General features: G+C 30.5%; 1 protein-coding gene across 1 annotated transcript; it reads left to right on the top strand.

Annotated features, from left to right (window-relative positions):
• The first annotated feature begins 61 nt into the window (after positions 1-61).
• Positions 62-18,407, top strand: LOC143227300 (thiamine pyrophosphokinase 1-like). Its single transcript, XM_076458757.1, has 8 exons — positions 62-190; positions 1,957-2,032; positions 3,814-3,894; positions 7,328-7,470; positions 9,480-9,629; positions 13,136-13,378; positions 14,895-15,006; positions 16,023-18,407. The coding sequence occupies exons 2-8, from the start codon at positions 1,963-1,965 to the stop codon at positions 16,136-16,138; spliced, it is 915 nt and encodes a 304-aa protein (XP_076314872.1). The 5' UTR covers positions 62-190; positions 1,957-1,962; the 3' UTR covers positions 16,139-18,407.
• Positions 18,408-19,167: the final 760 nt, after the last annotated feature.

The raw sequence follows: 19,167 nt of genomic DNA on the forward strand, positions 1-19,167 counted from the left end.
AGTAAAATCAGCATTTTATATGAGATGTTTATTATTTTCTGATGCGCATAAAGTGAGATGGCGCATAAGTAACATAAAGTTTTATATCTGTGGGTTCTACAGGGTTGTGTTGCACTGGTGGTGCATGTGATTTTTGGTGGGTGTTATTTTGAAATTGTTATTAAAATTAATAGACCATTTATATTCTGAGGTAGGTATATAAAGATATTTCCTATTTACACTAGGGTTATAAATATGCTGTTTATCATGAACTTTATTGTAATTTTAGGTGCATTTATTTGTGTTAAAATTAGTTGTAAGCTTAGCATTAGAAACGGTAGGTGGTTGATACTAGTTGTTTCTCTTATTAAAATTCGTAGAAATTGTGATGCAGATTTATTCCGTTGGCACAGTGATTGCGTATCTACTTATGAAAAAAACGAAATTTAAAAAACTTACACTTGTTGGGTCAGTAGTTGAATAGTTCTTTTTAATTATGAGTACAGTTAATTAAACTTAAAATAACAGTAAACTTTTGTAAAAAATTGATATGATGTTAATCATTATGCAAGCACTACTAACAATAGTAATTAATACTACTTCTAATAGTAATACTAGTTTAATGCTGATTAAATTAAATGACCCATAAGATACACAAAATTCATAAAAATTAAACTTTACCACTTGAACTCGTTCACACTATAACATTTGTTGTCTAACAACTTTCTAATAATAATATAAATAGCATTTAAACCACTACTGTGTGTCATACCGTAGCTGGTTTTGTGAGCCCTGCTACGGGACAAGTTATAAGGCCTTGTTGGTATTGGATAGAGCAGATTGGTGTGGTTGATGTGTTATTACACACTTCTTTACTTTATTTCAGTTTTTATTAATAATATCCAAATCTGACAGACTTATCTTTAAAATTATTATTTAATTTATGTTCTGAATGTTTTTTTCCTAAAATCCTCATTGTCCTACATATCACATCCAAACTACTCTGAGAAGCTCCATCTTCTTATGTCTAACAATGATGTGTAAAACACTCATTCAGTCTTGTCATAAATATCTTCAGTGTGGCAACTTATATGATGTCTGATGAAAACTCTTCAATAGGCCAACCCCTTATCAGAGACATAATATTGTCTTAACTATGACATTTCCAGCCTTTTCATTCCACTACACAAGTTAAGCACAATTAATTTCAACTATATGTATATATAATATAGTATTACTAGCAGTGAATTATATGATATTCAAAGTATATTATTTATAATGATATGTTCACTGTTAACAGTATTTTTGGCTGTTATGTAAATAGCATCTTGGAAAGTTTTGCCAGCCCAGAAGGCTCAGATTATCCTTTATCCATATATTAAGCTAATTGTGTATAAAATCAATATAAAAAAGCATGACATTAAATTAGAAATAATAATTATTTAATGTAGATAAATAGTGTAACCAACATTGTGTCTGAATTGTGTTAACAATTTTCACTTGTTTATGTTGATATCCAAGTGTGTACTACAATCTGTGGTAAAGGTTGTAACTGGCTCATTCCTTTGATTGGTCTCTGAACTAGTTACCAATCTAATAGCCCGTTTCTGAGCTCTGATATGTTGGTAAACTTTAAAGTAAGACAACCTAACCTGCTCGGAACTTAAAATAAGGCCTTATTTCAGTTTTATATAGAATTTAAATATCTTATTCTTATCTTATGAGTATTACAGAAGACATTATTAAAATATCTTCTCTAGGAGTATCTTATGTATGGTAAGTAATGTAACCCTTTGTAACATTAAGTAAAAAAAAAAAAAGATTAATTCTATTGATTTCTCTAAAATTAAAGTCCTATGATTAGGCTGTTCCTGTGAGTAGTGTAACTCCTAAATGTGTTAATTTCATTGACCTAATCAGTAAACCAATTAAACATCTTTATTGTTTTGGGTAACATTTAACACAATATATTCACAGGTCATTATGAATTCCAACTGTAAACCTTGTATTTCAAAAGAGTGGCAACCTATGAAGATACTAAGTGAAAATTCAGGTAGTATTTCAAGTTCATTGAAGAAAGTATTTCACCCAAGTATTGGGTGGAAGGATATATTTTTTTTATTTTCTAAAAGATGCAATTGATATCTGTGAAATGTTTTACATTAGATTGTAGAAATAGGGGTTTAAGATCTTTGAAGTTATTAGCATGGAATGAGTGTGTGTGTGGTAATTTAAAAATATGAATAGGGGTGAAAACTGAAAAACAGTCTGTCGTGGTAAGTGTGAGCCCATGTTCCTCACTTGTTGTTTTTCTTCATCCATTGTACTGGTATATATCACTTTGAAATTAACTTTTCTCTTTCTTCTATACTCACAGATGTTTGCCAATTCTCTTAAAAAAAACTCTTGGAAAAGTGCCACCTAGGTTAAAGAAAAAATTATTCAAAAGATAAAACTAGCCAGCTACTTTCCAAGGAGTGTTGAATTTTTTCATACATGCTACTATTAGTTAAATCTGTACTTGTAATATTCATATTTACTATTGAGAAAATATTCAAAACTGAAACACCACTTGAATACACTGTTTTTACTTGCTGTTTTATAGTTGAGCAATGCTTTTGAAAGTGTATGAAAAAAATGTAAAACAAGCTATTGAAAACAGGCTTGTTTCATTATCTTAGTGTAATTGTTCCCTATAAATTCTGTACTTGAAGTTGACTTTTGACCATTATTTAAACTGGTTTGAATATTCACACTAGCATGTGCTTTATTAACTATTAGAAAAAAAACAAAAAATGACGGTGCTCCTGGATGGTTACGTGCTAAACGATAGAACTCGCTGGCTTTTTGCCAACAAGCTACAACTAATTTTTGATCCCAGGAAATTAATAGACCACTTGTGTGCAATGTTAATATAGGAGATACAAATTCTTTATATTTAAATTTAAAGATCAAACATGGTGCTCTTGCAGTTTCATAGTTTGTCAGTCTTGGAGTGCACATTGTTGTTATTTTAAATTTACACTTGTATCCAGCAGATTCTTCAGCTTGTTGATAATCTATCAAATACTTTAAGCGTATTGTTGTCCAGATACATAATATAATAAAAAATAGTGTTTCAAAATTAGTTTTTACTTATTTTTTTTAGTTAGAAGCTTGCTTGTGCACAAAATTAATAATAGAGGTACAAGTATATTTTGAATTTATGTGAATTTGTAAAGCAAAGATAGGAAACGTGGCCAACTTATTAAATGTTAGGTAGCTTTTGTTCTCAATTACTAGTTTAAAATGTTCACAATATCGGAAAATCACATAGATCCAAGAAACCTCAATAGAAAATGGAACAAACTCAATGACCCAAGTGTTTTGAAAGCTCTTGGGTTCTAAGGTTTTTATCATTTTGCAGTATAAAATCATAATATTCTTCAAAATTTTCTTGTAAATATTCCAAGAAATTTCAAGTTATATTGAGAATTAAATAATTAACTTTAGTTGCATAAATTGTGTGATAATATACCAGTTTGTCAATGCCAGGTTGGGATTTAGTTTCCTTGTTGCTATAAAGTTGAGCAGACTAACAGACTTGATCTCTGAATGTTAAAAGTTCAGTCATTTCTGATTTACATTAAGAACTTGGTCTAAAAAATAAATACTAATAAATAACTGAAAGAACTTGTAGGACTTCTTACTGGGAAAAGGTATGTCTGTAGTTTTTGTCAATACAAAAGCCCTCTGTTACGTAACTATAACCATTTTATAAAAGTTTCAATCTATTGTAAATCATTTTTACCTTAACTGAACATTATTAGAAGTTGTGTGATTGTTTTGTTGCAGGGAACAAATATACCATCATTTTGCTGAATCAGCCATTTGATGAGCAAGTTAAAGAGAAAGTAATGAAAATTTGGAAAAGTGGTAAGAACAAATGTTTAGAGAGAACAATTATATACTGACATGCATCCAGGGGCTATATATGACTTATAATATATACACATAATTATATACTGACATGCATCCAGGGGCTATATATGACTTATAATATATACACATAATTATATACTGACATGCATCCAGGGGCTATATATGACTTATAATATATACACATAATTATATACTGACATACATCCAGGGGCTATATATGACTTATAATATATACACAATTATATACTGACATGCATCCAGGGGCTATATATGACTTATAATATATACACATAATTATATACTGACATGCATCCAGGGGCTATATATGACTTATAATATATACACAATTATATACTGACATGCATCCAGGGGCTATATATGACTTATAATATATACACATAATTATATACTGACATGCATCCAGGGGCTATATATGACTTATAATATATACACATAATTATATACTGACATGCATCCAGGGGCTATATATGACTTATAATATATACACATAATTATATACTGACATGCATCCAGGGGCTATATATGACTTATAATATATACACAATTATATACTGACATGCATCCAGGGGCTATATATGACTTATAATATATACACATAATTATATACTGACATGCATCCAGGGGCTATATATGACTTATAATATATACACATAATTATATACTGACATGTATCCAGGGGCTATATATGACTTGTAATATATACACATAATTATATACTGACATGTATCCAGGGGCTATATATGACTTGTAATATATACACATAATTATATACTGACATGTATCCAGGGGCTATATATGACTTGTAATATATACACATAATTATATACTGACATGTATCCAGGGCTATATATGACTTGTAATATATACACATAATTATATACTGACATGTATCCAGGGGCTATATATGACTTGTAATATATACACATAATTATATACTGACATGTATCCAGGGCTATATATGACTTATAATATATACACATAATTATATACTGACATGTATCCAGGGGCTATATATGACTTGTAATATATACACATAATTATATACTGACATGTATCCAGGGGCTATATATGACTTATAATATATACACATAATTATATACTGACATGCATCCAGGGGCTATATATGACTTGTAATATATACACATAATTATATACTGACATGTATCCAGGGGCTATATATGACTTATAATATATACACATAATTATATACTGACATGCATCCAGGGGCTATATATGACTTGTAATATATACACATAATTATATACTGACATGCATCCAGGGGCTAAATATGACTTATAATATATACACATAATTATATACTGACATGTATCCAGGGGCTATATATGACTTATAATATATACACATAATTATATACTGACATGTATCCAGGGGCTATATATGACTTGTAATATATACACATAATTATATACTGACATGCATCCAGGGGCTATATATGACTTGTAATATATACACATAATTATATACTGACATGTATCCAGGGGCTATATATGACTTGTAATATATACACATAATTATATACTGACATGCATCCAGGGGCTATATATGACTTGTAATATATACACATAATTATATACTGACATGCATCCAGGGCTATATATGACTTATAATATATACACATAATTATATACTGACATGCATCCAGGGGCTATATATGACTTGTAATATATACACATAATTATATACTGACATGTATCCAGGGGCAAAATATGACTTGTAATATATACACATAATTATATACTGACATGTATCCAGGGGCTATATATGACTTATAATATATACACATAATTATATACTGACATGCATCCAGGGGCTATATATGACTTGTAATATATACACATAATTATATACTGACATGCATCCAGGGGCTATATATGACTTATAATATATACACATAATTATATACTGACATGCATCCAGGGGCTATATATGACTTATAATATATACACATAATTATATACTGACATGCATCCAGGGGCTATATATGACTTATAATATATACACATAATTATATACTGACATGTATCCAGGGGCTGTATGTGGCATATAATATATACACATAACTTAAAGATTGACAACTTAAATGTTTTAGCTATGATACCTTCAATTCAGTTAACTTTTTATATGGGTTCAGATACTTTAAATTCAAATCAAGAGTACAAGTTAATCACAAAATGACTTCATTTTCGTTGGACATTAATAATAAACTCTTCCATGTCCAGGTGGGTTAAGGCATTCGACTCGTAATCTGAGGGTCGCGGGTTCGAATCCCCATCACACCAAACTTGCTCGCCCTTTCAGTTATGTGGGCATTATAATGTTATTGTCAATCCTACTATTTATTGGTAAAAAAAGTAGCTAAATTAGGGACAGCTAGTGCATATAGCTCTCGTTTAGCTTTATGTGAAATTCAAAAACTAACTCTTGCATATTTATTTTTGTAATATTAATATTACTTATGACTCGGTGTAACCTTTTACTGACTCCATATAGTCTTGCATATACTTCTGTCAACTTCTTAAAAGCACATTAAACCTACAACTGTGTTAGATATTATAGTGATTGATGTTATTAACAGTAATTGCATCCAAATAATGCATTATAATCTTGAATATATACTTAAGCAGCTGTGCTCGTAACTGGATTGATTTTTAGTTCTGATCTGTGTAAGTAGCTTACTTTGATCAGAGGCAAGTATGAATTACACTTTTTAATTAGCACTGGCCAAATGCTTTGCTTGTTAAATTTTTGCTAATAAATCTTAAGTTGACTCGTGAGAGTACGGGTGATAAAATACAATGTATTTACATTTATGAAATTTCTCACCCACCTCTTTAATGTAACATCTTATTACTTTTTGCTACAAGTGGTATAAGCACCTCAGTTTTGTCTCCGAATAAAACCAGAAGTCCATGAAATAATTTTAAGATTAATATGATCTCTTTCAGTCAGTGAAGAAGAGTACTTTGACTTGCAACTTTTTTAAATTACTAAGAACCTATGAAGAAATGAAAGTTTCCTATAAAAGTAAAAATTGAAAAGCAATTTATAAGTTAATAAATTTAACCTTATTTTTGTAGAGCTCACCAGAATATGATCAGTTCAGTATTTAAGAAAATGAAAATCTATAATAATTATAATGCATTGAACCTTTCATTAATAATATTTAATAACCAATAATCACAAAAGTCTTAAGGTTTAATCAGCTTAAGAAATTAATTTAATCCTTTATTCACATATATTTTTCATGTGCAAATCTACAATAAGTTGCAAACGTTTTCCTGCCAAGTATTCATTAAAACTTCCTAATAACTTGGTCATTTGTGAATAGTTGGCACGATGTCTGCTCGTAAAGAGAATTTAAAAGTGTTATTCGTAATTTTTACAGCTACTTTGCGAGTAGCTGTCGATGGAGGAACAAAATATATCTACAACTTAACTGGAAATCACCAGGAGAATTATGTACCACATCTAATAACAGGAGACTTTGATTCAGTTGAGCTTCCAGTGCTAGAGTTCTACAAAAAAAAGGCATGTAGAGGTAGGACTTGTCTGTCCTTTTTCTCTTCTAAAATTTGAACACTGAAATTATTAACTTTATTGCACAAGTTATGTAAAGAGAAGTTGCCATACATTTAAAAAAAAAAAAAATGCGGCCACAATACAAACATCCAACACCAGGGCACAAACATGGGCATAGATTTTTTACACCCGATTGAAGGGGAGGGATTTTTTTTGCAACCACTTATCTGGACTGTTCAATTTGCAAATTGGTAATATCTGATTACGTGAACCTGAAAGCTGTAAACATGCAGTCACAGAGTAATCTTGTTGCCACGATACTTGCATGTATACTTAGGCCTACTGACTGATACTTACGAACTATCGCTTAGATCAAAAAGCTTAGAAGCACGCCTATATTAAAGATGTACATTTCGGTTACTGAAAAAGCCTACATCTAGGCCTAATTATGTAATTCGATTGGTAAGAACATAAGAATCACAAGAACAAACATACAATTTGTAGGCCTGTGATGCAATAAAACAATTCAATAGACCGAACTGAAGAGAGAAATGATTATATGCACCATACCCCCCACCTAAAATGAAGGGGGGATGTATACCCCCCATCCCCCCAGGATCTATGCCCCTGGGCACAAATTATAAGGTGGGTCATTATGTAATGTCCCCTGGTTTATGGATATACTAACAGAAGTAAGACCTAAATTACAATGGGAATACACTGTTTGTTCAGTTTAACCTCAAATTTGCCAGATTGTATGCTTAAGAAAAGAAAAAAACAAATGTGGGTGCTGTAGCCCACCATGTTCCCATATCGTGCCTACCTTTTGCTGTCTGCAACCAGATGTGGGAAGGTGGTTTTTCACAAAAAAATAATAAATACGAAGCAAGAGTAATAGATTAGGCATCAGTGGGGGAGCAGAACTATCCGTGGTGTCAGCATCATAGATTATAGTATATTTCTATGTTCACTATAAACGTATGCTAATACAGGTAACAGTTATGCTCCATTAACCTACAGTTCTTAGAACATATGTTATGAACTGTTCTCTATTTCTACTTAATTTTAAATCCGTAGATCCTAGTATTTCATAGATAACACGAATGATAATTTTCTAATCTATGTGATTGAGTTTAGGTGGCATTGTGTATTGTAGATCAATGCCCCTCATATCTCTGTTCAGGTATTAGTGTGTTTGTTTTAATATTATTATTCATCAGTATCTTTCCAATGTCATATTACATGGCATCATTTAAAACAAAAATCTATAATATTGAAAATTTTTCAATTCTTTAAAAAATAACTTTATACTTTTCAGTTATACTGAAAATTCAACTGAAATATACAAAAAAAATTCAAAACTTATCTCGTATTTTCTTTTATACAAAATAAAAATGACCAACTTTGACACATTTTTTCGTTTTAATTTTAAACAAATTGGTATGACTTCCAAGTTTGTTTGTTTTTTTTTCAAGTTCATTAAATTTTTCAGTGTGCTGTTGTCATTACCAGTGAATGACTTTGTAGGTTATAACTGTCATATAATATAGTTACAATAAATTCTTATGGGCAAAACAGTGCTTTTCTACATTTATTACAGATATTTACAGTAGCACTAAACAAAATTTTCTCTGCCATTCCCTTATTGTATTCTGTCAAAGTATTCTTTTCTGCTTTATGTACATTCTGCCATCTACAAATTTTTTAGTTTGAGGATTTTAACCTTCTTTATATTAAAAAAAATAAAATAAAATAATATTAAAAATATATTTACCACTTTCCAGTCTAATGAGCAGCTTTCAGGTGTTGAATATAAATCTCCATATACAATGTTAAACCTTAAAAATTAAAATAATATTAAAAATATATTTACCACTTTCCAGTCTAGTGAGCAGCTTTCAGGTGTTGAATATAAATCTCCATATACAATGTTAAACCTTAATAACAAAAATCATAGTTCCATCTATTTTAATAATATTTAAGAAATATGATTAATTATTTTTATTTATTATCATTAGGGCAGTCAAGTCATTCATACCCCTGACCAAGATGAGACTGACTTCACCAAATCCCTCAGAGTATCGACAACATACTTACAGCAGAAAAAAGTTTGTGTAAGTTGGTTTATGCCAGAGATGGAGCTGGTAGATGTAATTTTAAAAATTTTCTAATTTCTTATCTGGCATGAAAGAAAATGCCATTGGTTTTTAGAAGCTTGTAGAATCAAAGAAAATTTCCACAGTCAACCCAAACTAGGTCTTATGTGTTAAGTGTGCTTTTCAGCTAAAAAAAAAACAAACTTTAAATAATAATAATCAGCCTAAATATTTATATAATGACATTCATTTTGTCTAAACTTAAAAAAAACAATTATATTTTTATTACAAACAAATGGTAGACAATCAGTAGCTGGTAAACTTCTAATAAAGATGCAAACTCAGCCTAAGTTTGTAGTTTGAAACCACTTCACATGAAAAAGTAAATTGTAAAAAAGAATACTGAGTATGTAAAAACTGTAGATACTGCATGTTATGTATCAAAATCTACACATGTAAGCTTTATAATTAATTATACAGTTAACTAAGAACAAACTATTGGTAAGAATTTATAATAAAGTAACATATTAAACTAGACTTAAAACTAGTATCAGGCCATGTATTATAATAATTACCGAGTTGTTTTTAACTTGGGTCACATTGGTTGGTAGAACACGATAACTAAATAATGTATGAATATTTGGCCACCAATGTTCACTTCGTTCCTTTTAGTTGCACATTCAGTTGTTTTTTGGCCACACCCTTTTTTCACACCTGAGTTGTTTTTGATTGTGTGTCATGATTTTGTCACTACAGACCAACAAATTGCAGTAATTAAGAAACTGATACTCAATAGTAACTAACATTAGCTTTTAGAACCATGACCCTATTGTTTGGAACAGACTTGTACTTTACAGTACCAACCAGATTATTTAACATATGTGGTTGTAGTTTTTCTTTAAAATAGCATTAATAGATTCCTTCAGTAATACCATGAACTCTAGATAAACAGTTTGTCATCACCAGCATCATTATTTACATTGTTTGCTTTAACTAATATCACGTGATGCTAAGTACTCTTTATTTAAGAGTAGTAAATAAAATTTAACGTGTTTATACTTAAAAGTTTGGAATTAATAATAACCTTCCATCTGTCTGATTATTTTGAAAACTTGAGCTAGAAACTGCTAAATCTAGTCTGCTTGGCATAACCAACACTTATTTATCTGCATGTCCTTTCACCCAATAGTTTCGTTGCTCTAAATCATCTCTCTCTTGTCTGAATGACAAAGAAACTGTCCAGTTTTACTCTTAGGTAAATCCACAGTAAAAATTTCAGACTGGTAGCTCATGTGACTTTTTACTTAGGTGTGGTAAATTTTTGTTAAAATTTGTTTTTGTTGAATAACTTTGTGTGTGGCTTATATTTAGACCAAATCTGACTCTAAGCTGTAGGTTGTAATAACCTATCAGTTTTACCACTTTAAAAAAATATATCTTTATTAATTGAGGGTTTTTTTTCTATGAAACTGTTTTGTACTTTTAGTGTGAAGAAATTAATCACAATTGGAGATTTTATGTCTCTTATATTTCTTAATGGATAGTCTTGAAATTTGGTTGTGAACTAAGGATCCAATAGAACACATTCACTTAAAATGTTACAGAAAGTAAACATTGCACAATTATCACCCCTGTTAATAACACAGGTTTGTGTTTTGGCCTCGTGATACACCATCACAGGTCTTCATTGTACAACATTACTTATAAACCAAACATTTGTAATATGATAAAATCTTTAGTTTAAATAAAGTCAGTAATGCTTATGCAAAGGTGCTAGTAATACATAACATCAAAGTTTTATTCATACAATACATCTAATCTGCTCAAATCCAAATTGGAACATTTGAAGTTTTCCAAGTATGTATAGACCAAATTCAGACAAAGATAACAGAATAGTTACAACTTGCAATAGGGACATTTTGAATGACTGAATAAATAACACTGCACAACAATTTCTCTGAAAGTTTTGCTTCCTGAAAAGTGTTTGCTGATTGTGACAGGTGCCTGGTGGGTATGCACAAATATAGTTTTGGTTTTGCTTCATCATGTAGGAACTCTGAGAAATAGACAGTTAACTGTTTACCAGCAATAACGATTTAATTGCGTTTATGTTTCTAATACGCTATTAAGTCCAACATAATTAAGTGTTTTGCTCCTGATTTTCGTTTGTATTCAATGTCCGGTGCATCACGTTGCAGTGTCCAACAGTAATGGGCAAGCATTGACGGATTCCAGTTGCCCTGATATCATTTTCCATTGTAGCAAAACTGAAGATTTCGATGAAGCGGTACGTGATGGGCAACTTTGTTGTGCAGTGTTATCAATCAATATATTTTGTATTTGTTTCAACCGACAACTTGTGTTAAATATCTATGCAAGAAAAATTGTTTTTGATAGCAAATTGAAGAATGTAAACACCAAAAGAAATTGAACTGCACAAGTTTTGAGTTACGAGGTATATTTTGTAACTAATACTGAAGCTTTTACAGAAGGATGTTTTGGTATTTCTGGATTCTGTGTATGTGATTAACAGTAACAACTAAGATTACAATTGATCAACAGCCTTTTTACATATGTGGTTTAAGAAGCCTATTTATTTACTTTATGTGCAAGTCAGATTTACAATAGAATACTAAACTGTCATCTATTTGTAGAAGTTATAATCACTTTAAAACCTTCAATCATGGCTAGTATCTGTTTTTAGTTCACTAAATAAGAGGCCTAGCATGGCTAGGTGGTTAAGGCATTTGACTCGTTATCCGAGGGTTGTGGGTTTGAATCCCCATCACACCAAACATGTTTGCACTATCAGCCGTGGGGTCATTATAATGTGAAAGTCTATCCCACTATTTGTTGACAAGAGTAACCCAAGAGTTGATGGTGGGCTGTGATGACTAGCTGCCTTCCTCTAGTCTTACACTGCTAAATTAGGGATAGCTAGCGCAGATAACCCTCAAGCACGCTTGTCCAAAATTTAAAAAAAAAAACCCAAACTAAACAAGCTGTATCTTTGTGTCCATTAACGGTCCCATTCAAACTCTCTTAACCTGAAGATGACCTAGGAAGGTCAAAACATTGTTCTCTCCTTATCAGTAAAAGTGTTAATATCCATACTGGCTGTTTTGAGATACATTTTTATTTCAAGTAGGTTTCGTCATCAAGAATTAAATAAGATGTAGTTCCAGATGTGACTTTTTGACGTCATGCTGTCAGCATTATAATATTCTCAGTTTGTTTAGTGTTTTCCTTGTCACTGTAATAATTATATGTATAAAAGTAATACCTTGCACAACTTGTATTTATGCCACTATAGTCTAACTTTTTTTCCTTTATTTTATACTCAAGTTTTAAATTAATTCTCCTTCTAAACTGAATCCTATCATTCATGGAAATAGTCTTCTGTACAGTATTGGTAGTATTTTAAGGTATAATTATTAATTACTATTTTCAGTAGCTTAACATGCTTAAATTTTTTTATGTTATTCGTGCAGCAGAATATCTGTTTCCATGTACAATTGACTATATCCATTTGTTTCCTTTCAAATTATCTAGAATGAATCTCATTTGTATGTTGTTTCATACGTGACCAAACTTTACATGGTTTTACTTATTTTTGGTTTCTATTGTATATAAACAAACAATTTAAAACTACTTGGATTCTGTTTTTTTCTAGGTCAGCTCTTTTTATTGTTGTCTGCCGTAACAGTGGACGTATGGATCATATACTGGCTAACCTGAACACTTTGTATTTAGCTAAAGATATCGCTTGTCTTCCAGTATTTCTGTTTTCTGGTGATTCTCTAACCTGGCTGCTTGATGAGGTAATTTACTTTTTTATGAAACATTTTGGCCGTCACATATAGCACATGCTAGATAATTGCAGGGTTTTTGTATTACTTACATTATATGATCAATAGTCTATAATCTGAAACAATGTTATTACAGAGTAGAATTGAGAAGCTTTTATTTACAATATAAAATTTAATTAATAATTTTTGCACACAGCTACATAAAGGCTTACCTGTACATAGTCATTTTGAACTGATAGATTGGTAGGAAGGCAGCTCATTCAAAGTATGTTTTTATGGCAATGAGTTACAAACCATAAATCCTCAGATTCACAGTCCAACCATTCTTGCCACTGTCATACGTGGCGAAATAAGATTTAATTTTCTCGTCTGTAAATTAAAGTTCTGTACATTTTAATTTTAGGAACTAATGCATTTGTAGTTTTGCCAATACCAGTAGATGCACTATGGTGAGCAAAATTTAAAAAAAATATTTTTTCTAAGCTGAGAGTGCTTTATCCTGGTTGAATCAAATTAGGTGTACTTGTGCTATTGATATAAATTAGGACATGCTTATTTGTGCAAAACAAAACCTAGAATTTCAAACTGAACTACCTATTGCTCTAATCTACTTAATTTGGATGGTAAGAATTAATATTGTGCATAGTATCAGCTGGTTAACAATGGAATTGTAAAGTATTGTTGCCTTTTCCAATGTTAGTGAGAGAAATGTTGTATATTAGCTACATTAAGTTTTGCAGTTTGGTATCACATGGTATTTATTATGGTTAATAAAATTTCATTAACTCAGTGTCCTGGATGAATTTTAAAAACAAAACAATTTTAGGCTTAACATAGCCTTGGTGATTAGAACACTTGCAATCTGTGATTATCAGGTTTTAAGGTCATCACTGAACATGGTTGTCCTTTCATCTGTATAGGAAGTATAGTGTGATGACCAATCTTAATTGTTGGTAAAAGAGTAGCTCAAGAGTTTGTGATAACAGATGCTGACTAGCTGTCTTCCATTTTAGCACAGATAGCTCTCGTATAGCTTTGTGTGAAATTCAACAAACAACTGAACAAAAATTATTTATGCAGAAACCAGTAGTCATAGTTTTGTTAGTGCAACTTAAGAAAAGCACCTAAACATTCTTAATAAAAATTATTCCATGTTTCTTTGGAACCCTTATTTTTATTATTTACTATTATTAAAACATTCACGTAACAAGTTTCATAGTAGAAAATTATAAAAAAATTAATATTGTAATAATAATAATTCCTACATATTGAATTCCTTATGGACCTACTTTTGGTATACATTCAACTCAAAACACTTGTTGAAAATACACACGAGTATGTTTTACTCCAAAACTAATTTCCACTTATATTTCTTTGCTGTTCTACTTTAGTAAAATTCCTGTTTAGATTGTGCATTTTAAAGATTACAAATGTCCAGTTTAGTTGTTTGTCTTTAGAATATAAATGAATGCATTACGTGTTCATTTTAGTTTAGCAAATGAACTGTATTTTATCACTCAACTATTAGGGTCGAAACAGTATTCATGTACCTACATCTATCCATCATCTTCACTGTGGTCTTATACCACTAGGGGAACCATGTGAGAATGTTACCACTACTGGCCTCAAGTGGAACTTGCGTAAGTCATTAAAATTTATTTTTGAAGATATTCAAGTAAAACTGTGGAAAGAATTATTAGTATTACCAGTGTTTGTGTAAATGAAACAAGCAAAAAAAAATTACTTTTTTTTTCGTTTTTTTTTTTAGCTATAATAACTTTATGGATATTCCATAACACATTAATAATCTCCATAAACACCCAACATTACAGGAAACTAATCCCCTTTTTGATTCAAAGACTTCTGGTAGTTATTTTGAAGTCGTGGGCTGGTGATTATGGTACTCAACTCACAATCTTTGGGCCACAGAATCAAATCCAATTACCAAATATGCTTACCCTTTTAGCAGTGGGAGCATAATAAAGCAACAATCAATCCCACTTTTCATTAGTAAAAAGTAGCCCGAGTTGTGGTGTTGAGTAGCTGCCTTCCTTCTAGTCTATCTCTCCTAAACTGATCCAGATAAAAATTCTCTCCACTTCAGGGATCCTGAGATGATAACAAAAGCCCTAAAGTATGTAGTCTGCTAATTCATCATTCAATTTTACTTACTTTCTTTAATGTACATACATTAATCTCTTGCCAGTTTACTTTCAAATTTTTGTTTCCAAAAAAATAAACTTTCTCGGGAATTTTGACACTTCCAAATTCGCTTCATAGGTTTCGTTGGAGTTAAGTGGATTTCTGATATAATGAATGTGGCCATTTGCAACAGAACTATGTCAGTGGCCAGTAGTAAGAGAACTATATCAGTATGTAATAAAAAAGCTGTTATAAGTGTTTTGATAGAATAAATATAAATTATAATTATTTGTGGTTTTATTGCTTTTGTGATAAGGTTGTTTTCACTTGTCATCATGATATTTCTCAAACTGACTTTTGAGAACTTTTTTATTGATTTTAAAGAACTGAGACAAATTTGTTATTGAAATACAATTTCCAGAAAATATTTTACCATTTCATGTAGTTAACTTGTTTTTGTGAGAATATAACAGTTATAAAAGTAATATTATATATACAATTTATTTCTCCCCAGAACATCAAAAACTACAGTTTGGTGGACTTCTCAGTACATCAAATACATTTGATGGGTCAGAAGTTATTACTGTGGAGACAGACAAGAAACTCTTGTGGACCATGGGAATTCCATAACTACAAACATTTTTAATTATCATAGGAAAAGCGTTTTTGTGTTAACTTATCAGATACTGGGATAATATTTGTCTGCAATTCAACATGATTACTTGTATGTTGGGTTAATTTACTGATGTATATTTACTCTCAAGTTAGTTGATTCTAACTCGTTTCCTTTCATGCATGCAATATTAAATGTTGGGTTTAAGTCTAAGTTAGTGATATTGTAAACTATAGAGGTGATGGATAGATACTTGTATAAGACAGTTACATATAAGTACATTTCATTTGTTTTGGTGACCTTTGTTGTGCTTGTTCTTTGGGGTCAGGTTTTGTATTTATTACAACAACCCTATTTTTTGGTGTTATTTATTACATTTTCCTCATTCAAACTTATTGTAAAACATTCAACTACTTATTAAGGTCTTGAGGCAACTTGAATTGGTAATGAAGAAAACTTGCATGTTTGACATGGTGAAAATTGTATGATACTTTAAAAACATAATGGTTCTTTGTTCTTACTCAGATAAATTACTTGTATATTGCTTATTAAGCTTCGTGATGAAGAATTACCTCAAAAATAGTTGTCAGTTTGAATATTCTATCATAGATTTATGATAAATCTACAACACACACTTAGAAAATATTCAATGTTGTTTTTTGTACACTGAAATACTGGAATCCTTTTTGTACAACCAGTTCAACACTTAAAATGACAAACAGTTGATAATATACATTTTGAAGTTTATTAGGTTCCATTAAATACAGTATTTGCAATCACTGCATGTTTTTGATTGGCTGTAAAGTTATGATTTTATCTGAAAAAGCCAGATATTAGACTAATGTTTGGGTAATGGCTTCATCTCTGAGTTACTTAATTAGCTGTATTTACTGTAATTTTTTCATATTATTTAAGTGCCTTTGCTGTTTGTTTAACTTAAATCCAAAGAAAGGCAAGAAGTTTTTTCAATTTATTATTATTATTAATGTATATTTTATCACTTGTCTAAAACTTTTTTGTTATAGGTACATAGTGTTAATATGATTTGTTTCTTTTTTGTTTTGCACTTTGATCCTGTCATTATCCTTTTCTTACAGTTTTAACACATGTATAAAAATAGGAATACTTCTACACACTACACTCAACAGTTATGACACACGTGCTATGCTTATATTTCAGTACATTCAAAACCAACAAATATCTACTACAAAGTGATTTGCCACTAACAGTTGTTTAGAGTATAGAATACTTATCTTGATATAGCCATTATGTAAGTGTGAAAAGCCAATTTCAAGATGAAATAATTGAAAATAGGAACAAACCCAAAATTTTTGTCGTGATCTGAACTCGTAAATTTAAGGTTCTTACACAAAATCACTATGTAATGAGTTCTAGTAATTAGCAGCAGAAGTGTAGACTGATTATAAACAAATGTATTTGATCAAATAATACTGAATTGTTTAGTCTGTGTCTGCTTCATTATAACATACCAAAAACTGAGAGAATTGTGGCTTGCCAGTCTCATTATTAACACTAGAACTATAAACTTTTTCTTCTATAGTAAAGAAATAATTGCAATTTATGTTATTATAAAAAACTGATTTTTTGTTGTTGCTTGGTAAAACTGTAAGAGTCCAAATAATTTTAACAGAATTGAAAAATGCACGCATAAATATTTGAAAACCACCCTCTCTTCTCTGAAAAACTTGTCTCATAATCCTAAATGCAACTTTCTTTAGGAAATAGAAGCATTATATACTCTACGTAATGTAGTTCTGTATATACAGCAGTAATCAAACTCTTTCGTACTTAAATCTTGATGGATGGTTAGACAACCTCAGTCACACTTACAATAATTATAAAACCTCTTGAATGTAAGTAAATTGTATTAAAGTACATAAAAAAACAACTAATACAAAAGTTTAAAAGTGGAAGTAATTTATGTCATTAATAAATAAGATCACATCTTGTGTTCCATGGGTAGTTGACAGGCCATTTTGTTCCATTTGTTTTGAAAGGACTAAATTAATAGCATACCAGTGTAATTAGTTTAAGAATGAGACTTAATCTATGATATTTTACATGGGGTATATATTTAACTATACAAGATTTGTGTTGTAAGTATGAAGTTTTTTTGTTGTTGTTGTTGAAAGGTATAATGGATATATATTAGCTGTGATTTTTATTTATCATAGGTTTACTAGTGGTATTTTATTTTAGAAGGGTCCAGAATTTAGGTTTGTTGTCATTAAATGGAAATAATGCAATAAAACTTGTTGCAGTTTATGTTTCTGTATTATTTGCTACATGTGGCTAAATGAAATTAAAATTTAAATATTGTCAGTTAAATTTAAAAATGAATTACCGTATTTTTCATTGTATAAGACCCACCTTTTTCCCAATAAAGGGGGGTCTCAAAACCCCCGTGCATCCTCTATGCTGAAGGTAAAAATTGTATGCCTTCCTAGGCACACAGTATCTTGTACAGTGAGGATTAGAAACTAGAGATCAACCTTTAAACTTCCCTTGTCTTGTTTTCTTTCTCTCATAGGTTAAAGAAAATGGGTTATTATGGGAAACTACTGTAGAACACTGTTGCATTAAGGGGCCTTTAACTTAAATTAAATATTGTACCAACAATACTAGACTCAGATCCTTAAAGAACTCAAAAACATATAAATTTGGAAACAGTAACTGTGAGCACAAAACTCTATACAAGCAGCTAACACAAGTTCAAAATATGAGGAGAGTGTACACCCCAAGATGGCATTAGCAATTCTCTTGATGGTAGAGAAGATCATATCCTGTTTGAGGAAAGTAGTGACTTTGGTAAGATTGAACTTTCAGAACTTGCTTTCAGTGATGCACAAGATTTTGAAAGTTTTCATAATGGATGAACAATGTTTTGATGTAAATGTATGAAACAACCTTATTTTATTTTATTATGGACACTACTTTTGAAGTATACTAAACAATAATAAAAGATTATGCCGATGTCGAACAAATAACTGTGAAAAATATTTTTCCCTGACGATAGCCTTGAAAA

The sequence above is a fragment of the Tachypleus tridentatus genome, chromosome 9 (genome assembly GCF_004210375.1).
Source record: "Tachypleus tridentatus isolate NWPU-2018 chromosome 9, ASM421037v1, whole genome shotgun sequence".
NCBI classification, from domain to species: Eukaryota; Metazoa; Arthropoda; class Merostomata; order Xiphosura; family Limulidae; genus Tachypleus; species Tachypleus tridentatus.